Source organism: Prionailurus bengalensis, chromosome C2 (assembly GCF_016509475.1).
Source record: "Prionailurus bengalensis isolate Pbe53 chromosome C2, Fcat_Pben_1.1_paternal_pri, whole genome shotgun sequence".
Taxonomy (NCBI): domain Eukaryota; kingdom Metazoa; phylum Chordata; class Mammalia; order Carnivora; family Felidae; genus Prionailurus; species Prionailurus bengalensis.
Window position 1 is genome coordinate 13,864,059 of NC_057350.1, and position 17,817 is coordinate 13,881,875.

The 17,817-nt window shown below is 45.8% G+C and overlaps 1 protein-coding gene across 8 annotated transcripts in view; it reads left to right on the plus strand.

Moving 5' to 3' along the window:
- TIAM1 (TIAM Rac1 associated GEF 1) overlaps positions 1-17,817 on the plus strand; it is a 395,179-nt gene that overhangs the window by 330,810 nt on the left and 46,552 nt on the right. For all 8 annotated transcript variants that reach the window (XM_043593759.1, XM_043593754.1, XM_043593753.1 and 5 more), the window contains 2 exons: positions 1,617-1,703; positions 7,220-7,444. In XM_043593759.1, coding sequence (XP_043449694.1) covers positions 1,617-1,703; positions 7,220-7,444 — 312 coding nt within the window. The remainder of the gene's footprint in view (positions 1-1,616; positions 1,704-7,219; positions 7,445-17,817) is intronic.

Genomic DNA, 17,817 nt, shown 5'->3' on the forward strand with positions numbered 1-17,817 from the left:
CGATTTGAGTGGGTCTTCTTGAAACATAATCTGAACGTTACAAGTTGCTATAAGAATGGAATTCAAAGTACGAGTCAAATAAAGACCAGAAAGTCCTCAGGGTATGGCCTGTGTTTCCCCATCTGAGGGAGTTATGATACTGTAGTGGGTGAAGACAGTTGGTAGTTTTGCCTAAGTGTGGGTATCTATTTCCTGATCCTGTGAACTAAACAGAAAAAACCCATGTTCGTTATGACACGGCCTGAAAAGTCTTGATGACTCCCTGGGTCTCAGTCCTGTAATTTATTATTCAGTCTTGTTGTTATTTGCTTATTTGCTCTTCAAAAGCACTGTGATTTTTTTTCTGCCTTCACCCTTAAGGTAAGTACCTATATTAGGGGATTATTCTTCTCCCAGACCTGAAATTATGTCATATCTTCACAACTGCATTAATTCTGATTGCTCTTTTAGGGGTGTTTGCCACAGTCTCTTACTTGAGGGAAAGGAGATAACAGATCAGAAAAGACTTTTAAGTAATCTCGGGGTATCTGGTGGCTCAGTTTGTTAAGCCTCCCGACTCTTGAGTTCAGCTCAGGTCATGATCTCACAGTTCGTGAGATCGAGCCCCGTGTCGGGCTCTCCACTGAGCCTTCTTGGGATTCTGTCTCTCTGTCTCTCTCCTTCTCTCTCTTTCTCTTTCTCTCTCCCCTCCCCTGTTGCACTGTCTCACCCTCTGTCAAAATAAATAAATTTACATTAAAAAGATAATAAAAATCTCTGTACCCAGCTCGGGGCTGGAACTCATGACCTTGAGATCAAGAGTTGGATGCTCCACTGACTGAGCCAGCCAGTCGCCCTGATCAGAAAAGAATTGTAATGAGGCTGTCTAGAAACTGAGGTGCCCAGGGCTTGTGGCCACGGAATTAGAAGCCCCTCAGATCCCCAAACCACCTGGAAACTCAGGGTCTGGTTCTGCATTTTTTTCCGAAGGATGTAGCAAGCCCAAGATTGATTAGCTAATGGGCTTTGGGCTCTGGAAGGCTGGACAAGTATAAGATAATCTTATGATCACACTCTAGTAGAATGTGCAATCAATGAATTTCAGTATAAAATAAGATTTGTAAAGCAAGTCAGTACTTAATCCCCCTATGCAAAGATTTATTAAATTAAACTCGGTGTCCATATAGCAATATATATGGCTGGACACATACCATATAGTTGTTCAGGTGTAACATATCTTAGGACAAGGATTGGCTGCAAAAAGCCGAAGGACCCAGTTGAGATATGCTAATCATCCCATTTGCACTGTGGAGGAGACAATGGAAAAAATAAAACTGTGGCATTTGCTAGCAAGCAAGGTAAAACAAAATAATTTTCTTCCATTTGGGTTGATAGGTAGGTGGTGTGAGGAGAGATGTACCTGGTAATGTTAATTTTTGCAAGTAGTGGCTTTTTTAGAGTGATCTAAAAATACATTTTTTTGTGTGCTTTGTAAAATAATACGAACAAGGAAAAAACAATCGCTCCAAACTGTAACCAAAAACATTGAACATACCTAGTTCACAGCAGTTATTTCATGTTGTTTGGCAAACATTCGGAAGGTGTGAGCCCTACCATTCTGTCTTTGTGTTTTCTAGGCTTTTCCCTTTCCTCTGTGGAAGAAGATGGCGTTCGAAGGCTCTATGTGAATAGTGTAAAGGAAACTGGCTTAGCTTCCAAGAAAGGTAAGTTGACTGAGTATCGTAACTGTCTGTCTGTCTCTCTTAAAATCCCTTGGGGGTTTCTCTGGTTGGTGGATGAGAAAGACACCCCGAAAGGGTTCACTGGTAAAGATTATTTGAACATTGTCTCCTTGAAAACCCTCCCAGGGAATATGCATATTGTTCTATAAACACAAGTGTTTAAGAAATGTCACACATTGGGTCTTAAATCTGATTCTGCGCCCATTTCCTTGGGGCTGGTGGAAAATTCCATTCTAATCTGACGTGATCATCTTTCGATGGTATGGAGGTCCTAGGGGTTTTCCTGAAGCAGCATTTGGGAACAGCCCTCTGTGCTCCAGTGGCCAGAGCTGATGCTGGCTCTCCCCTGAACCTGCAAAGCTCCTTCAGAGTGGCTGTGGTCCTGCTCCCGCTCATGAAGGGACCTTTGCAGAAGTTGAGAACCTAGGGTTTCAGGATCCAGTCTTCTTGCCCCACGGAGAGAGCTCTGTTCTGCCACACCCCGCCTGCGGCCCTCCCAGGGCTCACTGCGGTCCGGGCTACTTGCAAAACCCCAACTCTCTTTCCTCTTTCTACTCAGAGAGAATCTTTTCAGCCTAGATTTTTTTGCTTCCTGTGATGGTTTCCTAGGGCTGCAGTAACAAATTATCACAAACTGAGTGATTAAAAACAACAGAAATTTATGCTTTTACGGTTCAGGAGGCCAGACGGTCAGAATCCGAGTATGGGTGGGGTTGTTTCCTTCTGGCGCCTCTGACGGAAGAATCTGTCCCATGCCTCCCCCTTGCTTCCAGTGGCTGCTGGCGGTCCTTGGCAGTACTTGGCTTGTGGTTGCGTCCCTCTAATCTCTCTGTCTTTCATCACATGGCTTTCTTTTCTGTGTGTCTCTGCATCTTTACATGGCCTTCTTATAAGAATACTGGTCATTGGATGTAGAGCCCATCCTAATCCAGTGTGATTTCATCGTTAACGTAATTACATCTGCAAAGACCCCATTCATTTTTTTTTTTTAAGCTTATTTTGGGAGACAGAGACAGTGGTGGAAGTGTAGAGAGACAGGGGGAGAAAGAGAGAATCCCCAGCAGGCTCCACACTGTCAGCGCAGAGCCCGACGTGGGGCTCAAACTCACAAACCGTCTGATCGTGACCTGGGCCGAAATCGAGTCAGACGCTTAACTGACTGAGCCACCCAGGTGCCCCAAAGACCCTAGTTCCAACTAAGGTCACGTTCTGATACTCTGGATGGACATGAGTTTGGGGGGTGGGGGGCACTTTTCAGCCTACCATACTTACCGTAAACAAATCAGGCCGCTAGATAGGGCTCAAAACCCACTTTCCTTTCATTCTCCTTGCTGTGGAACTTTTCATTTCATCCAGGCAGCAGCCATATCATACCTGTCGAATAAAAGACCAAAACGTCTGGGTCAGTTGCACGTAGACGTAATGCCTTGCATCTGTCTGCTCTAGCAGACAAGAATGGAGCAGACAAGAAAATGGTGGAGTGGCCTACCTTGCCAACTCCTTCCATGTCTTGGTACAGCTCAGTTCTGGGTGTTCACGACCTTCGAGCTACCTACCCAGGTTACTTCCCCCTGTGCCGTAAGCCTCGGAGAAGGGCAGCCTGCACACTTGGCTGTGCACGGAAATGGCTGAAGTGTGACAAATGGGGAATAAAGTCAAAGTCATGTATTCACCGCCGTCACAGAGGAGGATTTTCCTTCCATACCTTTCAAGGCCAAAGGCAGCCTGGAGGCGAGTCTCCACATTCACTAAGCTGTATCTCAGCTGGGAGCAGACGTGGCAGGGTTTGTTCTCCCACAAACCCAAAGTCTGATTGTTATCTCTTGCAGCACAATGAGTGTGCCCGTTGGCGTGGTATGGGGGTGGGGAAGTACGCTGCCTCAGTTTCAGTCACATCCTGTTTTAGTTCTCTGAATCCAGGAGCCCTGGTTTTAGATAAAAACAAATGGTTGTCTGTTCCAACCCACTTGCCTTGTATAGCACTGTCCTCTATAGATTTAAGAGTGATGTCCCTTTGTCCACTGGGGCCACACACACACCCATGTAGAGGGCAGTGGCAAGCAAGAGACTTGGGTTGGGGCGCCTGGGTGGCTCAGTTGGTTGAGCATCTGACTTTAGCGCAGTGGTCATCTCGTGGTTTGTGAGGTCGAGCCCCATGTCGGACTGTCCCCTGCTGGCAGCCCAGAGCCCGTTTTGGGTCCTCTGTCCCCACCGCCTCTACCCCTCGCCTGCTTACGCTCTCTCACAAAAATAAATAAACAGTAGAAAAGAGAGAGAGATTTGGGTTTTTTAATGTTAATTCTAGCCTCTCTGTGCAGACGTCTGGATAATGGAGAGCTCACTACAGACCGTAAGACCTCTTCTCGGAGATCTCTAATCACAAAACATTCTCCTTCTTCAGCTTCCATTTACCGTTTTACCTTATTCTTCTCTATAGACAGCCTTGGATGTCCATCATGTTATAACTAAGTCTCTTATTTATTTTTGTTAACCACCTGGGGCTTTTGGCCTATAATGAACTAATGGTGAATCCCCCTTTAATATCTGCCTACCCGTGCCCTGGATCTCGCGTTGGCTATACTTACGGAATTGACTCTTTGAACCAAAACCATAACACTTAATCTCTGTTCAACTTGGGTGTGCTCATTCGGGCCCATCATTCTTCTCTTGGGGTCATCTGAGGCTGGGAGCTGGCATCTTGTTTGCTGTCCTCCCGAGTGTTTCTCTGATGGCTCCACAGGACAGAGCCCGGTCGAGAAAACCTTGTACTTCTTTTTCCAGGGCAGAGTATCTTCTAGATACTTCACAGCTTTTGCCACGGTCAATTATGGGGATTGCTTCTAAGCAGGCTGTGGTTTTCTGTTAGAAAGAAAAGCTTTCCTTTTTCTTCTGCTACATACTGATGAGAGCTCATGTCTAGTGAATACCTTCAACGCGCCAAATGCTGTGCTAAGAGTTTTACATGGGTTACTTCACTTAGTCTCAGCGCACGGTCACTTTTACGTATGAGGAAACGGGGGCTGGGAGAGATTCAGTAACATGCCCGCGGTCACAGAGCTGTTACGCGGTCACACTGTGACAGCAGGACCCCAGTGAGGCACTTCATTGCTCACTACTGCTGGGCTGTCTACACTCACGTATTAATACTGAGAATAACTCACTCAGGCAACTGCCTGTGGTCATTGTCTAGGTCTCCCATGACAAATGACCACAAGCTGGGTGGTTTAAAACAACAGGAATGTGTCCTCTCACAGTTCTGGAGGCCAGAATTCTTAAACGAAGGTGTCAGCAGCTCCCTCTGAAGTCTCTAGGAAAGAATCTTTCTTTGTCCCCTCCAGCCTCTGACAGTTCTAGGTGTTCCTTGACCCCCAGCAGTATCTATCACCGCCCTGTTCACGTCTATCTTTTTTCTGTGCCTCTCTTCAGAGGACATTTATCAGTGGGTTTTTGACGCACCAGACAGTCCTGCATGGTGTCATCTCAAGATCATTTATTTAATTATAACTGCAAAGATCCTGTTTCCAAATAAGGCCCCACTCACAGGTTCTGGGACATGGACATATTTTTGGGGGGGGGGTCACTGTTCAACCCACTGTACACTTTTGCTACACCAGTCATGGTAAACCTGGAACTTCTTTAAAAAACAAAACAACGGGGCGCCTGGGTGGCTCAGTCGGTTGGGCCTCCGACTTCGGCTCAGGTCACGATCTCGCAGTCCGTGAGTTCAAGCCCCGCGTCGGGCCCTGGGCTGATGGCTCAGAGCCTGGAGCCTGCTTCGGATTCTGTGTCTCCCTCTCTCTCTGCCCCTCCCCCATTCATGCTCTGTCTCTCTCTGTCCCAAAAATAAATAAACGTTAAAAAAAATTTTTTAAAAAACAAAACAAAACTCCTAGATGTTTAAGTCCTGTCTTCTGTTTCTCCTTATATTACCTCCTCTAATGTCTAACCGAAAGGGTTTTCTCCGAGAGAAGACTTAAAAACACCAACCAAACAAACTACATTCCACATGGGGGAATTTTGTGTTTTCATTTCAAATGCTGTGATGCCAAAATCTGTCACCTAAAACTGGAGTGCTTAGCTTCCCAGAATTCCACCTCTGAGTAGAGAAAAACATTTGTCTTCCGTTGCCTCCCCACTCCAAGCGTTTCCTGGAGTGTTTTATGGTAGAAGGTTGATGTCAAGTGTTTTGGAAACCCGAGTACAGATAGCCAAGGGCTGTGACTCGGTGAAGCCGGGAAGTACAAACTTCTCTGTGGAAACACTTTCCCTCAGACTCAGAGGTGGGATCTGTGGATACCTGAGGAGCTGAGTGGCGTCTCATTTCTGCAGTTTATTCATTTACCTTTGCCCTCACTCACTTCCCTTTCCAAGTTTGTTCTTCCACATGAGTCTTTAGAGTGAGAGTTGGACTCTTGTCTTCTTCGTAGCTGAAACAATATTTCCTTTCATGTTCTGCTCTAACCTCTCCCTTTCTCAAACTGCTGGAATGTTCTTTTAATACCAGGTTGAAACGCCGCAGGGTCCGTCACAACCTCTTGTTCTTTCGGGTTGGGCTAGTTCCCTTGGGTCCCAGACTTTGGCAACTCCCCCAGCATGCTTTGCAAAAGCAGCAGAACCTTTGGGGACCTTCCAAAAGATACTCACCCCGAAGCCGTGATATAGTTACAAAAAAGGCGGGGGGGGGGTGTGGAGGGCAAAAAATGATCACATGTGGTTCTCTAGATTGTGTTTGGATTTGGAATAAGTTGATTTTCTATAGTCGTAGCCAGAAGAAGCTCACTGCACTTTGGTTCCATAGCAGTGAGCAAAGAGATGTTAGCTGGCCGTGCCACATGTGTGCACTGTTGCACGAGTGTGTACAAAACATATTGATTACAGCAATCAGAGCATTTGTTTTCTTGTTTTTTTTAATTTTTTTAATGTTTATTTATTTTTGAGAAAGAGAGAGGCAGAGCATGAGGAGGGAAGGGGCAGAGAGAGAGAGGGAGACACAGAATCCAAAGCAGGCTCCAGGCTCTGAGCTGTCAGCGCAGAGCCCGACGTGGGGCTCAAACCCACGAACCGCAAGATCATGCTCTGAGTTGAAGCCAGATGCTTAACCGACTGAGCCGCCCCAGCTACCCAGAACATTTCTACCATTTCCCCTCAAAACTGAGGATGATAGCCGGAGTTAGCATTTGTGAGGAGAAGGTGCCCAGAGCAGGTGGATTCGGGAAGGAGAAAATGTGTTTAGTTGGTGTGTGTGCAGGACAGACAGGCACGCTTGTCATGACCGAGTCCAGAACCTTTGAGACCGGGGCCCGCGTGATCACCTGGTGATCACTGTTGAGGACCAGAGCCTGTTTGCACCGGCGCCCGGGGCCGTGGGGCCCACGACAGGTGACTCCACGTGCCCTTTACAGCAGGGTTTCTACGCTGTTGTGATCTGACTCGATGCTGCGGCTGCCACTGCTTTTATGTGCGTGTGAAATGAAACATTTTCCGTCTTGCGTTGGCAGGCCTGAAAGCGGGAGATGAGATTCTCGAGATCAATAGCCGGGCTGCAGGCACCCTGAACTCCTCTGTGCTCAAAGATTTCCTCACGCAGCCGTCCCTGGGCCTCCTGGTGAGGACCTACCCCGAGCTGGTCGGGGGTGTGGAGCTGCTGGACTGCCCGCCCCACCGAGCCGACGGCCCCGCGGATCTCAACGACAGCCCCCTGGCCTTCCTCAGCAGCAACCCAGGTATGGCTGCGCCGTTTGCCGGACCCGCATCTGAGCCTGGGTCAGCCGGGACCTGCTGGGTGTGTGTGTGTGTGTGTGTGTGTGTGTGTGTGTGTGTGTTCCAGTGGCCTGGGGCCAGCAGGCCTAAGACGTACGAGTGAAATGAACTGGTTACGGAGTGTGTGCTTCCTGTTAATTTCCAGGGGTCGGGGGACTTATGTTCTTGCGGAGTAACTGTTTATCCACTAATCAACCTGTCACACACGCAGCTACTGCTGCTGTGTATCATTTTGGAGAAAGTCGAATGGGTAGAGGCCCCCGTGTCTTGGCTGTGGGTGGAAATGACAGAGATTCACCAAGGCTCTGGGTCCCCCCTCTGCCTTCCACGCCACCATCCCCCAAACCGTCGAGCCCGTGCTTTCCCTTCTGTGTGGGAGAGGGTACGGGCTGCCCCACGTGGAAATACGCCCAGAGCTCTCATTTGGTCAGCTTCTCTTGGGCTCGCCCGGTCTCCAGTCGGAGCAGGAGTCCACAGGTGCAACCGTGCCCTGCCTTACCCACTGCACTTTCTGCCCTCAGCCTTTCTCCCTATCCCTTTGTAACCTTGTGCTTACCCTAAAAGAAGCAACTTGGGGGCACCCGGGTGGCTCAGTCAGTTAAGTATCTGACTTCGGCTCAGCTCATGATCTCATGGTTTGTGAGTTTGGGCCTCGCGTCAGGCTCTGCACTGACAGTGTGGAGCCTGCTTGGGATTCTCTCTCTCTCCCTCTCTCTCTCTCTCTGCCCTCCCTCCCCCCAGCCCCTGCCTCAAAATTAAGAAATAAACTTAAAAAAAAAAAAAAAAAAAGAAGCAACTTGTATGCTATCTGCCCCTTGAAGCCTCCCTGCTCCGGGTCCCTAGGACCCTGCAAAGACCTCTTTCACGTGGGCCCTAGTTGTACAGTACTGTTCTTACTGGTTTGTCTCTCTGTCCTGAGTTTGTTCCTGGGACTGGGCTTACACCTGCTTCACTTTGCTCCACAGCACCCTGTTCTTGTTGAGTGAGGGTCCGTGAATGAGCCCACCAGTCAATAGCATGTTGCTGTCACTTCTTTCTCCATGACCTGGTTCTAGCAGTGGGGTTGATTTAGTAAGTTGGGGTCTTTGGATTTATTTTCTTTTCAAAACTTGAATTAAAAAAAAAAATCTTTGATTTCAAACTCTGGGTATAGGTACTTTGAATATTCTTTGCCCTGCCATTGATTTTTTTTTTTTCAGTTATTTTGAGAGAGAGAGAAGGAGAGAGAGAGAATCCCAAGCAAGTTCTACAGTCAGTGCAGAGCCCAATGTCATGGACCACGAGATCATGACCTGAGCCCAAGTCAGACACTGATTGAGCCACCCAGGCACCCTCCTGTAGTTTGGCTTGATGAGAATAGATCCCCAGCAGAGCCCTTGTGAGAGCACATTCTTTTGTTCAGTGGCTGTTGCAGGAATTTGACAAGTTGAGGCTTCAGAAAATTGATCACACTTACTGCTGTTGACTTCCTTGACTCATTATGTCATTGCAGTACCCGCACCCCAATCAGATTTTTAGAAAATGTTTCCAGGGAGCTGTGTACCCCTATGGGGAATGGAGACCACAAAGGCTATTCTTTTGTGTGACCACAAGATGGCAGGATTGATCCCATAAAACTCAGTTCACAGAGACTGATGTTTCTATCTGTAATATGACTCTGAATGAGGCTTGTTGTGTTAGGTTAGGTTGGGTTATTTAAAGGATTTTTATAAGATCTGGATGTACGTACTATGTACATACAGTGTATTTCAACTTTCTTTGAATTTTTTTTTCCCGTCTGAGCCCTTCCTGTGGGCTATGGATATAAAGCAGGGGTTGGCAAACTACAACCCACAAGCCAAATGTAACCCATGGCCTGTTTTTACAAGTAAAGTTTTTTTGGAACTGTTTAAACAAACTGTTTAAATAAAGGTTGATTGTCCCTATTTTGGGGTGTTTCTTCTTTAAAAAATTGTGTGTGTGTGTGTGTGTGTGTGTGTGTGTATGTGTGTGTGTGTACGTTTTGCAAATTTTTATTAAAATTGTTTTAATTAAAATGTATTTGCATGCATGTATTTATTTTAGAAATATTGAGTATATTCTGTATATATAGTAGCTGTCCCATCTTTTATAGGATGGAGTTTTAAACCTAACTGACCTCTACATAGTACATGTTACCTCCTTCAGGCCAGTCACCTTTGAAGGCTGAGTGCTTAATCCACCAAATCTACCGGTGTTTACAACACATTACAATTTCCATTTTGGAATCATTCTTAGAAGATGTATCCATTCCTTTGCTTCTTTTCCAGTTAAACGATACTATTTTGCGATGATCAAAATCCTTCAGAACACAGTCCTCTGGGTCAAATTCAGGTCATTAAAACTGGTTCAAGCATAAAGCAAAAAGGTAGTCATCATGTTAGTTTTCTTCAGCATTAACACGTTCCAGAAGACTTCTCAAAAGCCCTGGGCAGTGGCGGTCCAATTGGAGCAGCTGAAGCCTCTTTGCCTTCTTTCTGGTCGCTAGCAGCTCCTAGTCCCCATTTCACCATGAAAAATACAAGAGGCAAGGAAACAGGATAAAATGATCTGAAAGACTGCTCCGTAATGAGGCAGAGATAAAGCAGCATCCACTGACGGCTGCAGTTAAAATAGTAAAGAAAACAACTAGAAAGTTTGTACAATGGGGAGGCTGGACTATTGCCTTAGTCTAAATTTAGAAGGAGCTAAAAATAAGAAGCATCCTGAGTGCAGGTTTGAGGTCTGATGCAGGGACCGTCTTAACGGTGGTCACAGTGGATGTTTGGCCACCTTGACGGAGGGCCACGCAGTGTCTCAGGGACCCTGGGGTCCACGTGAGCCCTGGCCGGTGCCCAAGTAGGCAGGCGTGGCCCAATCTTGCCCTCAGAACCCTGAACTGAAATATGGGACTAACTTTCAGCACTGGATTATTTCTGAACCCCTGTGTTGCATAAGTTTGTTTCCTCTCTGAAAGCCCCACACGCTAGTGAGATAGAGTGGGCTCTGGGACCACGTTTCTTGGGACTAAGTCCTGGTTCTGTGTTTATTAGCTTTCTGTCTTTGAACAGGTTATGCTTAATCTCTCTGTGCCTCAGTGTCCTTGTGCATAAAATGGGGATGATACCACAGTACTGTCTCACTAAGTTGTTGTGAGGGTTAATTGAGTTATAAAAGTGAAGTGTTTTGGGGGTGCTTGGGTGGCTCAGTTGGTTAAGCATCCAGCTTCGGCTCGGGTCATGATCTCGCGGTTCATGAGTTCAAGCTCTACATCGGGCTCTGTGCTGACAGCTCAGAGCCTAAAGCCTGCTTCGGATTCTCTCTCTCTCTCTCTCTCTCTCTCTCTCTCTCTCTCTCTGCCCCTCCCCCGCTCATGCTCTTTCTCTGTCAAAAATGAATAAATGCTAAAAAAAATTAATAAAAATAAAAGTGAAGTGTTTAGGTCTTAGTGCTCGATAAATGTTACGTGTTCAAAGCACAGTCTCTGATGGAGACATGAAGATTTGTGGCTTGTAACCGGAAGCTGCTCATTTTTGGTCTCTCTGGTCTCTATTCCATCCACCTCAACGTGCAACAGGTGAATTGTCTGAGAACTAAGTTTGTGAATACCTTACTTAAGTATTTCCCTTTCCCAGGCAGAAAGAAATGAATTCTGCTGACTAGGTGCTGAGACACCTGGGCCTCTTTTTAGAGATGGTGATTCCCATGACCTGGGGTGGGGCCTGGGGGTGCATTTGTACTTGTGGTTACTTAAAACTCAGGGGATTCTAACGTGCAGCTGGGATTGGGATCCACTACCTTTGGTCTCCAACGGTCTTTGTTTGTTGATCCTCTTTTGATTGTCTTGGTAGAATGGCAAGGTGATTGGAAAGTTATGGTCCTACGCAGACCATCTGTGGTGGCATTTGTTGACATCATATTGTGGCCTGAGATTTTTGTAATGGAAATCCGTTAGGGGATGTGGAGTGTGTCCCCGCCCTTGTGTCCCTTGAGAAGGAAGCGTGGCAAATGGGTTGCTGTGTTGGCTTAGAAAATAAGAGATCTCATCCTCTGTGTTCTCCCTGAGACTCAGCTTCCCATTCTCAGTCATTGACCACCTGGGGTCCTTGTCAAAATCTTTCTTGAGCTACTTTCATCCCCCTCCCCCCACCTTTTTTTTTTTTTTTTAATGTTTGTTTACCGAGGTACTGGTAAGAAAATGGAGGAAGGATGTCTAGACAAAACGACAGTCCCTTGAGTGGCTGTTGTTATAGAGAGAACCTTGGAGTGAAGAGGAAGCTGAGGTAGGAAGTTGCAGCACTGTTTGTGTGAGGGTTCCAAAAAGCCTCTCGAATGCTCCTGTGTGATTTATTTTGAATACTGGTCTCCTCTGGAGCTACTCACATTTGGGGCCAGGTTATTCTTTGTGGTGGGGGGGCTGTCCTGTGCATTAATGTAACCACTGTAAGTTAACGGTAGCCCCTTCCCCAAGTTGTGCCAACCAAAATCTCTTCACGTATTGTCAGCTGTCCCCTGAGCAACAAAAGCTCCTCCCTTGGAGAGCCACTGGCCCGCTTTACTAGAAGGAAAACCCACATTACCCAGGTAGGGAAATATTCACAGTGAGCATCAATATAGAAAAGCAAATCTCGGTGTACATTAATTAATTTTGAAAGGTTTTATTAAACACTTATTGAGGGAATTCGAACACAAATACCCTTCTCTGGCATCTCCCCCTGGGCCTCCCCCACCCACTGCCTTTTGAGTCAAGGGAAGAGCAAAGAACAAATAAATGCTTATTCTGAGGCCTTTCTCCCAAGTGTGAGTAGGATTGTTCTGGCATAAGATATTTATCATTGAAATTAATTCTTGGCACAAAGGTATTTCTTTCAGTAATTCTGCAATCCCCACACTTTACGCAAGTTGAAAGAATCACTACAGAGCATCAATGGTATCTTTCCAAGGCTTCAAAACATCTGTTTGCGTCTTTCATTTTAAATCCTGCCATCAAGGCTCACATCCATTTAATTTTTATGGTGAATGCAGCTCTGCTTTATCTTCTCTAAAATTCCTCTCGACGGGTTGGGGCAAAGCCGGTGCCCTCATTTAGCTCAGTGTTACAATAAAAGTGCCAGAGTTCAGCAAACTGAAGTTGGTTCTTGTTTGAAAAGTGGTCATTATGGAAGCCGAGCTGGGCGTCTGCAGCTCACTCCGGCCTATGCGCGTCAAGGACAGTTGGGGCCATCGTTGTTTGGAGAGTCAAGCGCCTCCCTCCCCCCTTGATATACCTCAGGCACATCTGTCTGATGCTAAGTGGAGGATTAGAGTCTGTCCGAGTACAAATACCCCTCCTGGAGGAAGTAGATTAAGCAGAGTTTGTTGTAACAGGAAAGGCTTCTGTGACAGTTGGGAGAGCCCAAGGCACCTTGGCCAGAGGACTGGTTGAGCACCCACCACGGACAGTTGTTTGATTTGCGGGCAGAGCCTGCTTCCCTCAGTTTCTGGGGAACGTACAAGTCTATTTCAGACCGTTGTTCCGTGCAGATTGTCTGGAGCTTGATTCCGAAAACACAAGACAATCAGGCAGCAGGGAGACACAACAGAGAAATAGGCACCGCACAGATTTTTTCCTGCAAACAAATATGGCCCCATCCTTCGGAGGCTCTGAAGTCTCCCAGATACCAGTAGCACACGGTCTTCTGTTTGTTTGTTGATAAAATTTGGAGCCATGTGCGTTTTGTAAACTGTCTGGGCCCCATGGTTTTGTCACACAGCACCTGGCTTGCTTCCTGAGGCCCTGCTGGCAAGAGCCAAACATCTAGTCTTGATTTCCGGCTGGATTGGGTTGACGACACCCTCGAAATCCTGTGTGTGGGGAAAAATGGTTCAGAATTTCAGAGCCTCCGTGTGTGTATTTTATTTTATTTTATTTTATTTTATTTTATTTTATTTTATTTATTTTTATTTATTTTTTATTTAAAAAAAATTTTTTTTTCAACGTTTATTTATTTTTGGGACAGAGAGAGACAGAGCATGAACGGGGGAGGGGCAGAGAGAGAGGGAGACACAGAATCGGAAACAGGCTCCAGGCTCTGAGCCATCAGCCCAGAGCCCGACGCAGGGCTCGAACTCACGGACCGCGAGATCGTGACCTGGCTGAAGCCGGACGCTTAACCGACTGTGCCACCCAGGCGCCCCACGTGTGTGTATTTTAAAAGAACAGTAATGAACCTTGTATTATTTGGCTTTTACAACAGATTAACAGAGTCGATAACGCTTAGATCTACGGTTTTTGGGGATGTAAAAATTTCTCTCCGTAGAGAAACGGACACTGAGATTGTGTGAAATTTGGCTGGGAACAAGTTATTTGTCAATGAAGTCAGAGTTGGAGCACTTTAACCTATTCTTTTTTTTTTTTTCCCTCTGTAATTACTTTTGCTTTTTAGCTTTGTTGTGGAGTGTTTATGCTGATCATATATATATATTATGAGTGTTTCTATGGAATTCTTATGTGACTAAAAAGCAAAATAAAATCCTGGCCTAGTGGTTAAATTTCAGCTAAATGTTTTTATTGACAGTATCTAACCTTTTCTTGCCCCCTTGTCCTCCAATCATTTTTTTTTTCCTCACAGAGCTTTAAACTCAGGCATTAATCAAAGCGTTATGAAAATCAGTGTTATAATTGGTCCCTCTTTGGAAATGTTTGATTTGGAGAATCTGCTTATGTAGTACACATAGTTAGTACATCTCATAAGCGAAAGATTTTTATTCTCTTTCTTTAAGTCCCAAAGGGACTTAAATGGAGCCAGAGTTAATGTGCCTCAACCAAGTAAATTAAAGATAAATCTAAACGCAGGCTTACGTTGATGTGTGCATCCTGCTAGTTGTGAGTGGGCTATGCTCGTCACAAAGGTTTTCTTGGTCACCAGAGCATTGTTATGATGTGAAAATCATTGTAAGGATTTTCTTTTGGAGGGGGAAGGGGCAGAGGGAGAGGAAGAGAGAATCCAAAGCAGATTCCATGCTTAGAGCGGACCCCAACGCAAGGCTCGAACTCCCGAACTGTGAGATCATGACCTGAGCCGAAACCAAGAGTCCGATGCTTAACCGACTGAGCCGCCCAGGTGCCCCGATATGAAAATCATTTTAAAAAGTGAAGAAATGACCGCACCTATTTGCAACAATGAATGTTATTTATGGTGCTTCTAGGTCCCGTCCCCCCCAGCCTCAGCCCTACTCTGTGCTTCCTCATTCTCTGGGGCTGCCCAGCCCCCTGTCAACCCACTGTCTCTTCAGATTTGGCCCCGCTTCTTCTCTGTGCTGCCACATGGCTACTGGGCACCTCCTCTGTGCCAGACGTTGTGCTAAACGTGGGGATGGAATGGAGGCGAGGTGGCGGCTCCCTTGCTGTGACCACTTCTTCAGCCACCTCTCAGCCTTATCTTCGGCTCTCCCATCTCTCTGATGGTCAGCAGAGCCAGTGTGTGTTGGGGGGGGTGCACTAGGGAGTAAATGGGGGCAGCTCCTTCCGGGACAAAGAAGAAAATTCCTTCGGTGTCTGTTGTTGGAGGAAAGTCTCTTGTAGTGAAGGCGGTGGAGACCTGAGATATAGGATGTTGCAAAACTGTACTGAGGCTGCCAAAAAACCCCAGCGGTGTTTTTGCATAAGCCTTTTAAGCTGGGGGATGTTCGGAGAAGGCCTTGAAGCATAGGAGCCAGAACATGACCTCATCTCTTTGAAGTCCCTGTTCCTGCCTCTCTGGCTTTCTTTGATTACTAAATCCCCCTGACCCATTTCCTGGTTATCTTCTGCTGGGTACCAAACCATCCCAGGACAGTCAATTTCCTTGCTCGTTCTTCTGGGTTTGGCAGTTTCGGGCGGGGCTCAGCTGGGTCCTTGCTGCCCTTGCCCGGAGTGGCACATTTGGCTGTGTCGTCTGGTGGCTTGACTGGGGCTGGGTTACAAGACGGCCTCACTTGTACGTTTGGTGCTTGGTTGGCTGGAACTCAGGAGGCTAGGCGGCGGTTTGTCTGGTGAGCTCAGAGATCCTGGGGGCAAACCAGAATCTGTAAGAACTCGTGAGGCCCTGGCTTGGAATTTTTGTCTCACGTCTATGTCACGTTCTGTTGATTGAAGCAACTCACAAGGCCAGTCCCAGTTCATGGGGTGGAGAAGAAGTGACACAGAAGTCTGTGCTCAAAGGGATGGACAGAATCATCAGTTTGCAAACAGCTCTACCAGCTGCATTGCTCTTTCTCTCTTATTTTATTAATTTTTGTCTTCAGCTAAGGGCAGAAGCATCGCATAGTGAAGTGGGAAAGAACACTTGCTTTAGAATCGGATATACCTATAGATACTGATTCATAGGAGTCCCTTTATTAGATATTAATGTTTTTGCCAGTTATATGTTGAAGATAACTTTTCTCAGTTTATACTGTGTTTTGTTGCATTTTGACAAAGAAGTGTTTTTTTTTTTATTTTTTTTTCAACATTTATTTATTTTTGGGACAGAGAGAGACAGAGCATGAACGGGGGAGAGTCAGAGAGAGAGGGAGACACAGAATCGGAAACAGGCTCCAGGCTCTGAGCCATCAGCCCAGAGCCTGACGCGGGGCTCGAACTCACGGGCCGCGAGATCGTGACCTGGCTGAAGTCGGACGCTTAACCGACTGTGCCACCCAGGCGCCCCGACGAAGAAGTGTTTTAATTTAATTCATTTCTTTTTTAAAGTTTATTTATTTATTTTGGGTGAGAGACAGAGGGGCAGAGAGAGAGGGAGAGAGAATCCCAAGCAGGCTCCGCACTGTCAGCGCAGAGCCCGATGCGGGACTCAAACTCACGAACCATGAAATTGTGTCCTAAACCGAAATCAAGAGTTGGATGCTTAACTGACTGAGCCACCCACGTGCCCCAGAAGGGTTTTTAATTTTAATAAAATCTGATGTTTCTGTCTCCTATGATTTGTGCTTTTTATATCTTATTTAAGAAGCCCTTCTCTTTCCTAAGGTAACCAACCTTGTCTTCTGTATTTTCTTATAAAAGATTTTATACTTGGGGCTACTGACATTCTTCTGGTGTATACCCCCCTGGTATGGATTTTTGTGAATGGTGTGTGTTAGGGTACAACGTTCTATTTCTCCATGTGAGTAGTCTTCTGTCATAATGTTTAGCAGAGGTACCATTCTGTTCCCTGGGGTCTGAAACGGCACATTTACTGTGTATATCACACCCCCCTATGCGGAAGGGCCGTTTCTGGGCTCTATGCTCTGTTAGCCTGTGCTTTACAATACATTTTGGGATCTGGTAGGGAAAATACTGTAACCTTGTGTAATCTTGTTCTTTTTCTCTAAAACTGTCTCTGGTGTTACTGGCTTTTTGCTCTTTTGTCACCAATTCAGTTCCCCCAAAATGCTGCTAAGTGTAGTCTGAGGCTGAATACAGACTCTTTGAAATTTGTTGAGGTTTATGTTGTGGTCTGATGTGTGGCCTGCTTGTATAAATTGCCGATCCTTGGGGAAGATGCACACTCACAAATTCTTAGAAAAAGGGTTTGAAATCTATTCATGGATCAAGCTTAATAACGATTGATCAGAGGGTGCCTGGGTAGCTCTGTCCATTAAGCGTCCAACTGTATTTTGGCTCAGGTCATGATCTCACGGGTTGTGAGTTCCAGCTCTGCACTGACAGTGCAGAACCTGCTTGGGATTCTCTCTCCCTCTCTCCCTGTCAATCCCCTGCTCACTCTCTCTCTCACTCAAAATAAATAAGTAAACATTAGAAAATCAAACTTTTTAAAGACACAATACTATTGCACACTTAATAGACTACAGTGTAGTGTAAATATAACTTTTATATGCACTGGGAAACCAAAAAATTCATCTGACTTGCTTTATTGTGATATCCACTGCATTGCAGTGGTCTAGACCCAAACTCACAATATTTCCAAGGTATAGCTGTATATCCCTTAGAGAGGTGGGGTTTGTTTGTTTGTTTGTTTGTTTCGTTTGTTTTAGTGAGGTTCTGTTTGTAGCAAACTTTCTCACTCTTTGTTTCTCAAACAGAGAACATTATATTCTCCTTATTGAATAATATTTTAGCTGGAAATACAATTCTATATTGGTCGTGTTAGCATTTGAAGATTTTTGTGCTTTCTTCAGATAGATCTTTTATTCTTTCTTGAACTTTTATTCTTACCTATTGAGCATTTTATTTCAGTGGTTAGTTCTCATTTTTAAAAACTCTGTGAATTTACCTGATCTTTTCTGAAGTTACCTCTTGTCCCTTTTAAAAAAATATATTTTTATGCATACTTGCCATTCTGTATCTGATGATTACAGTATCATTCCTTGGGAATCTGCT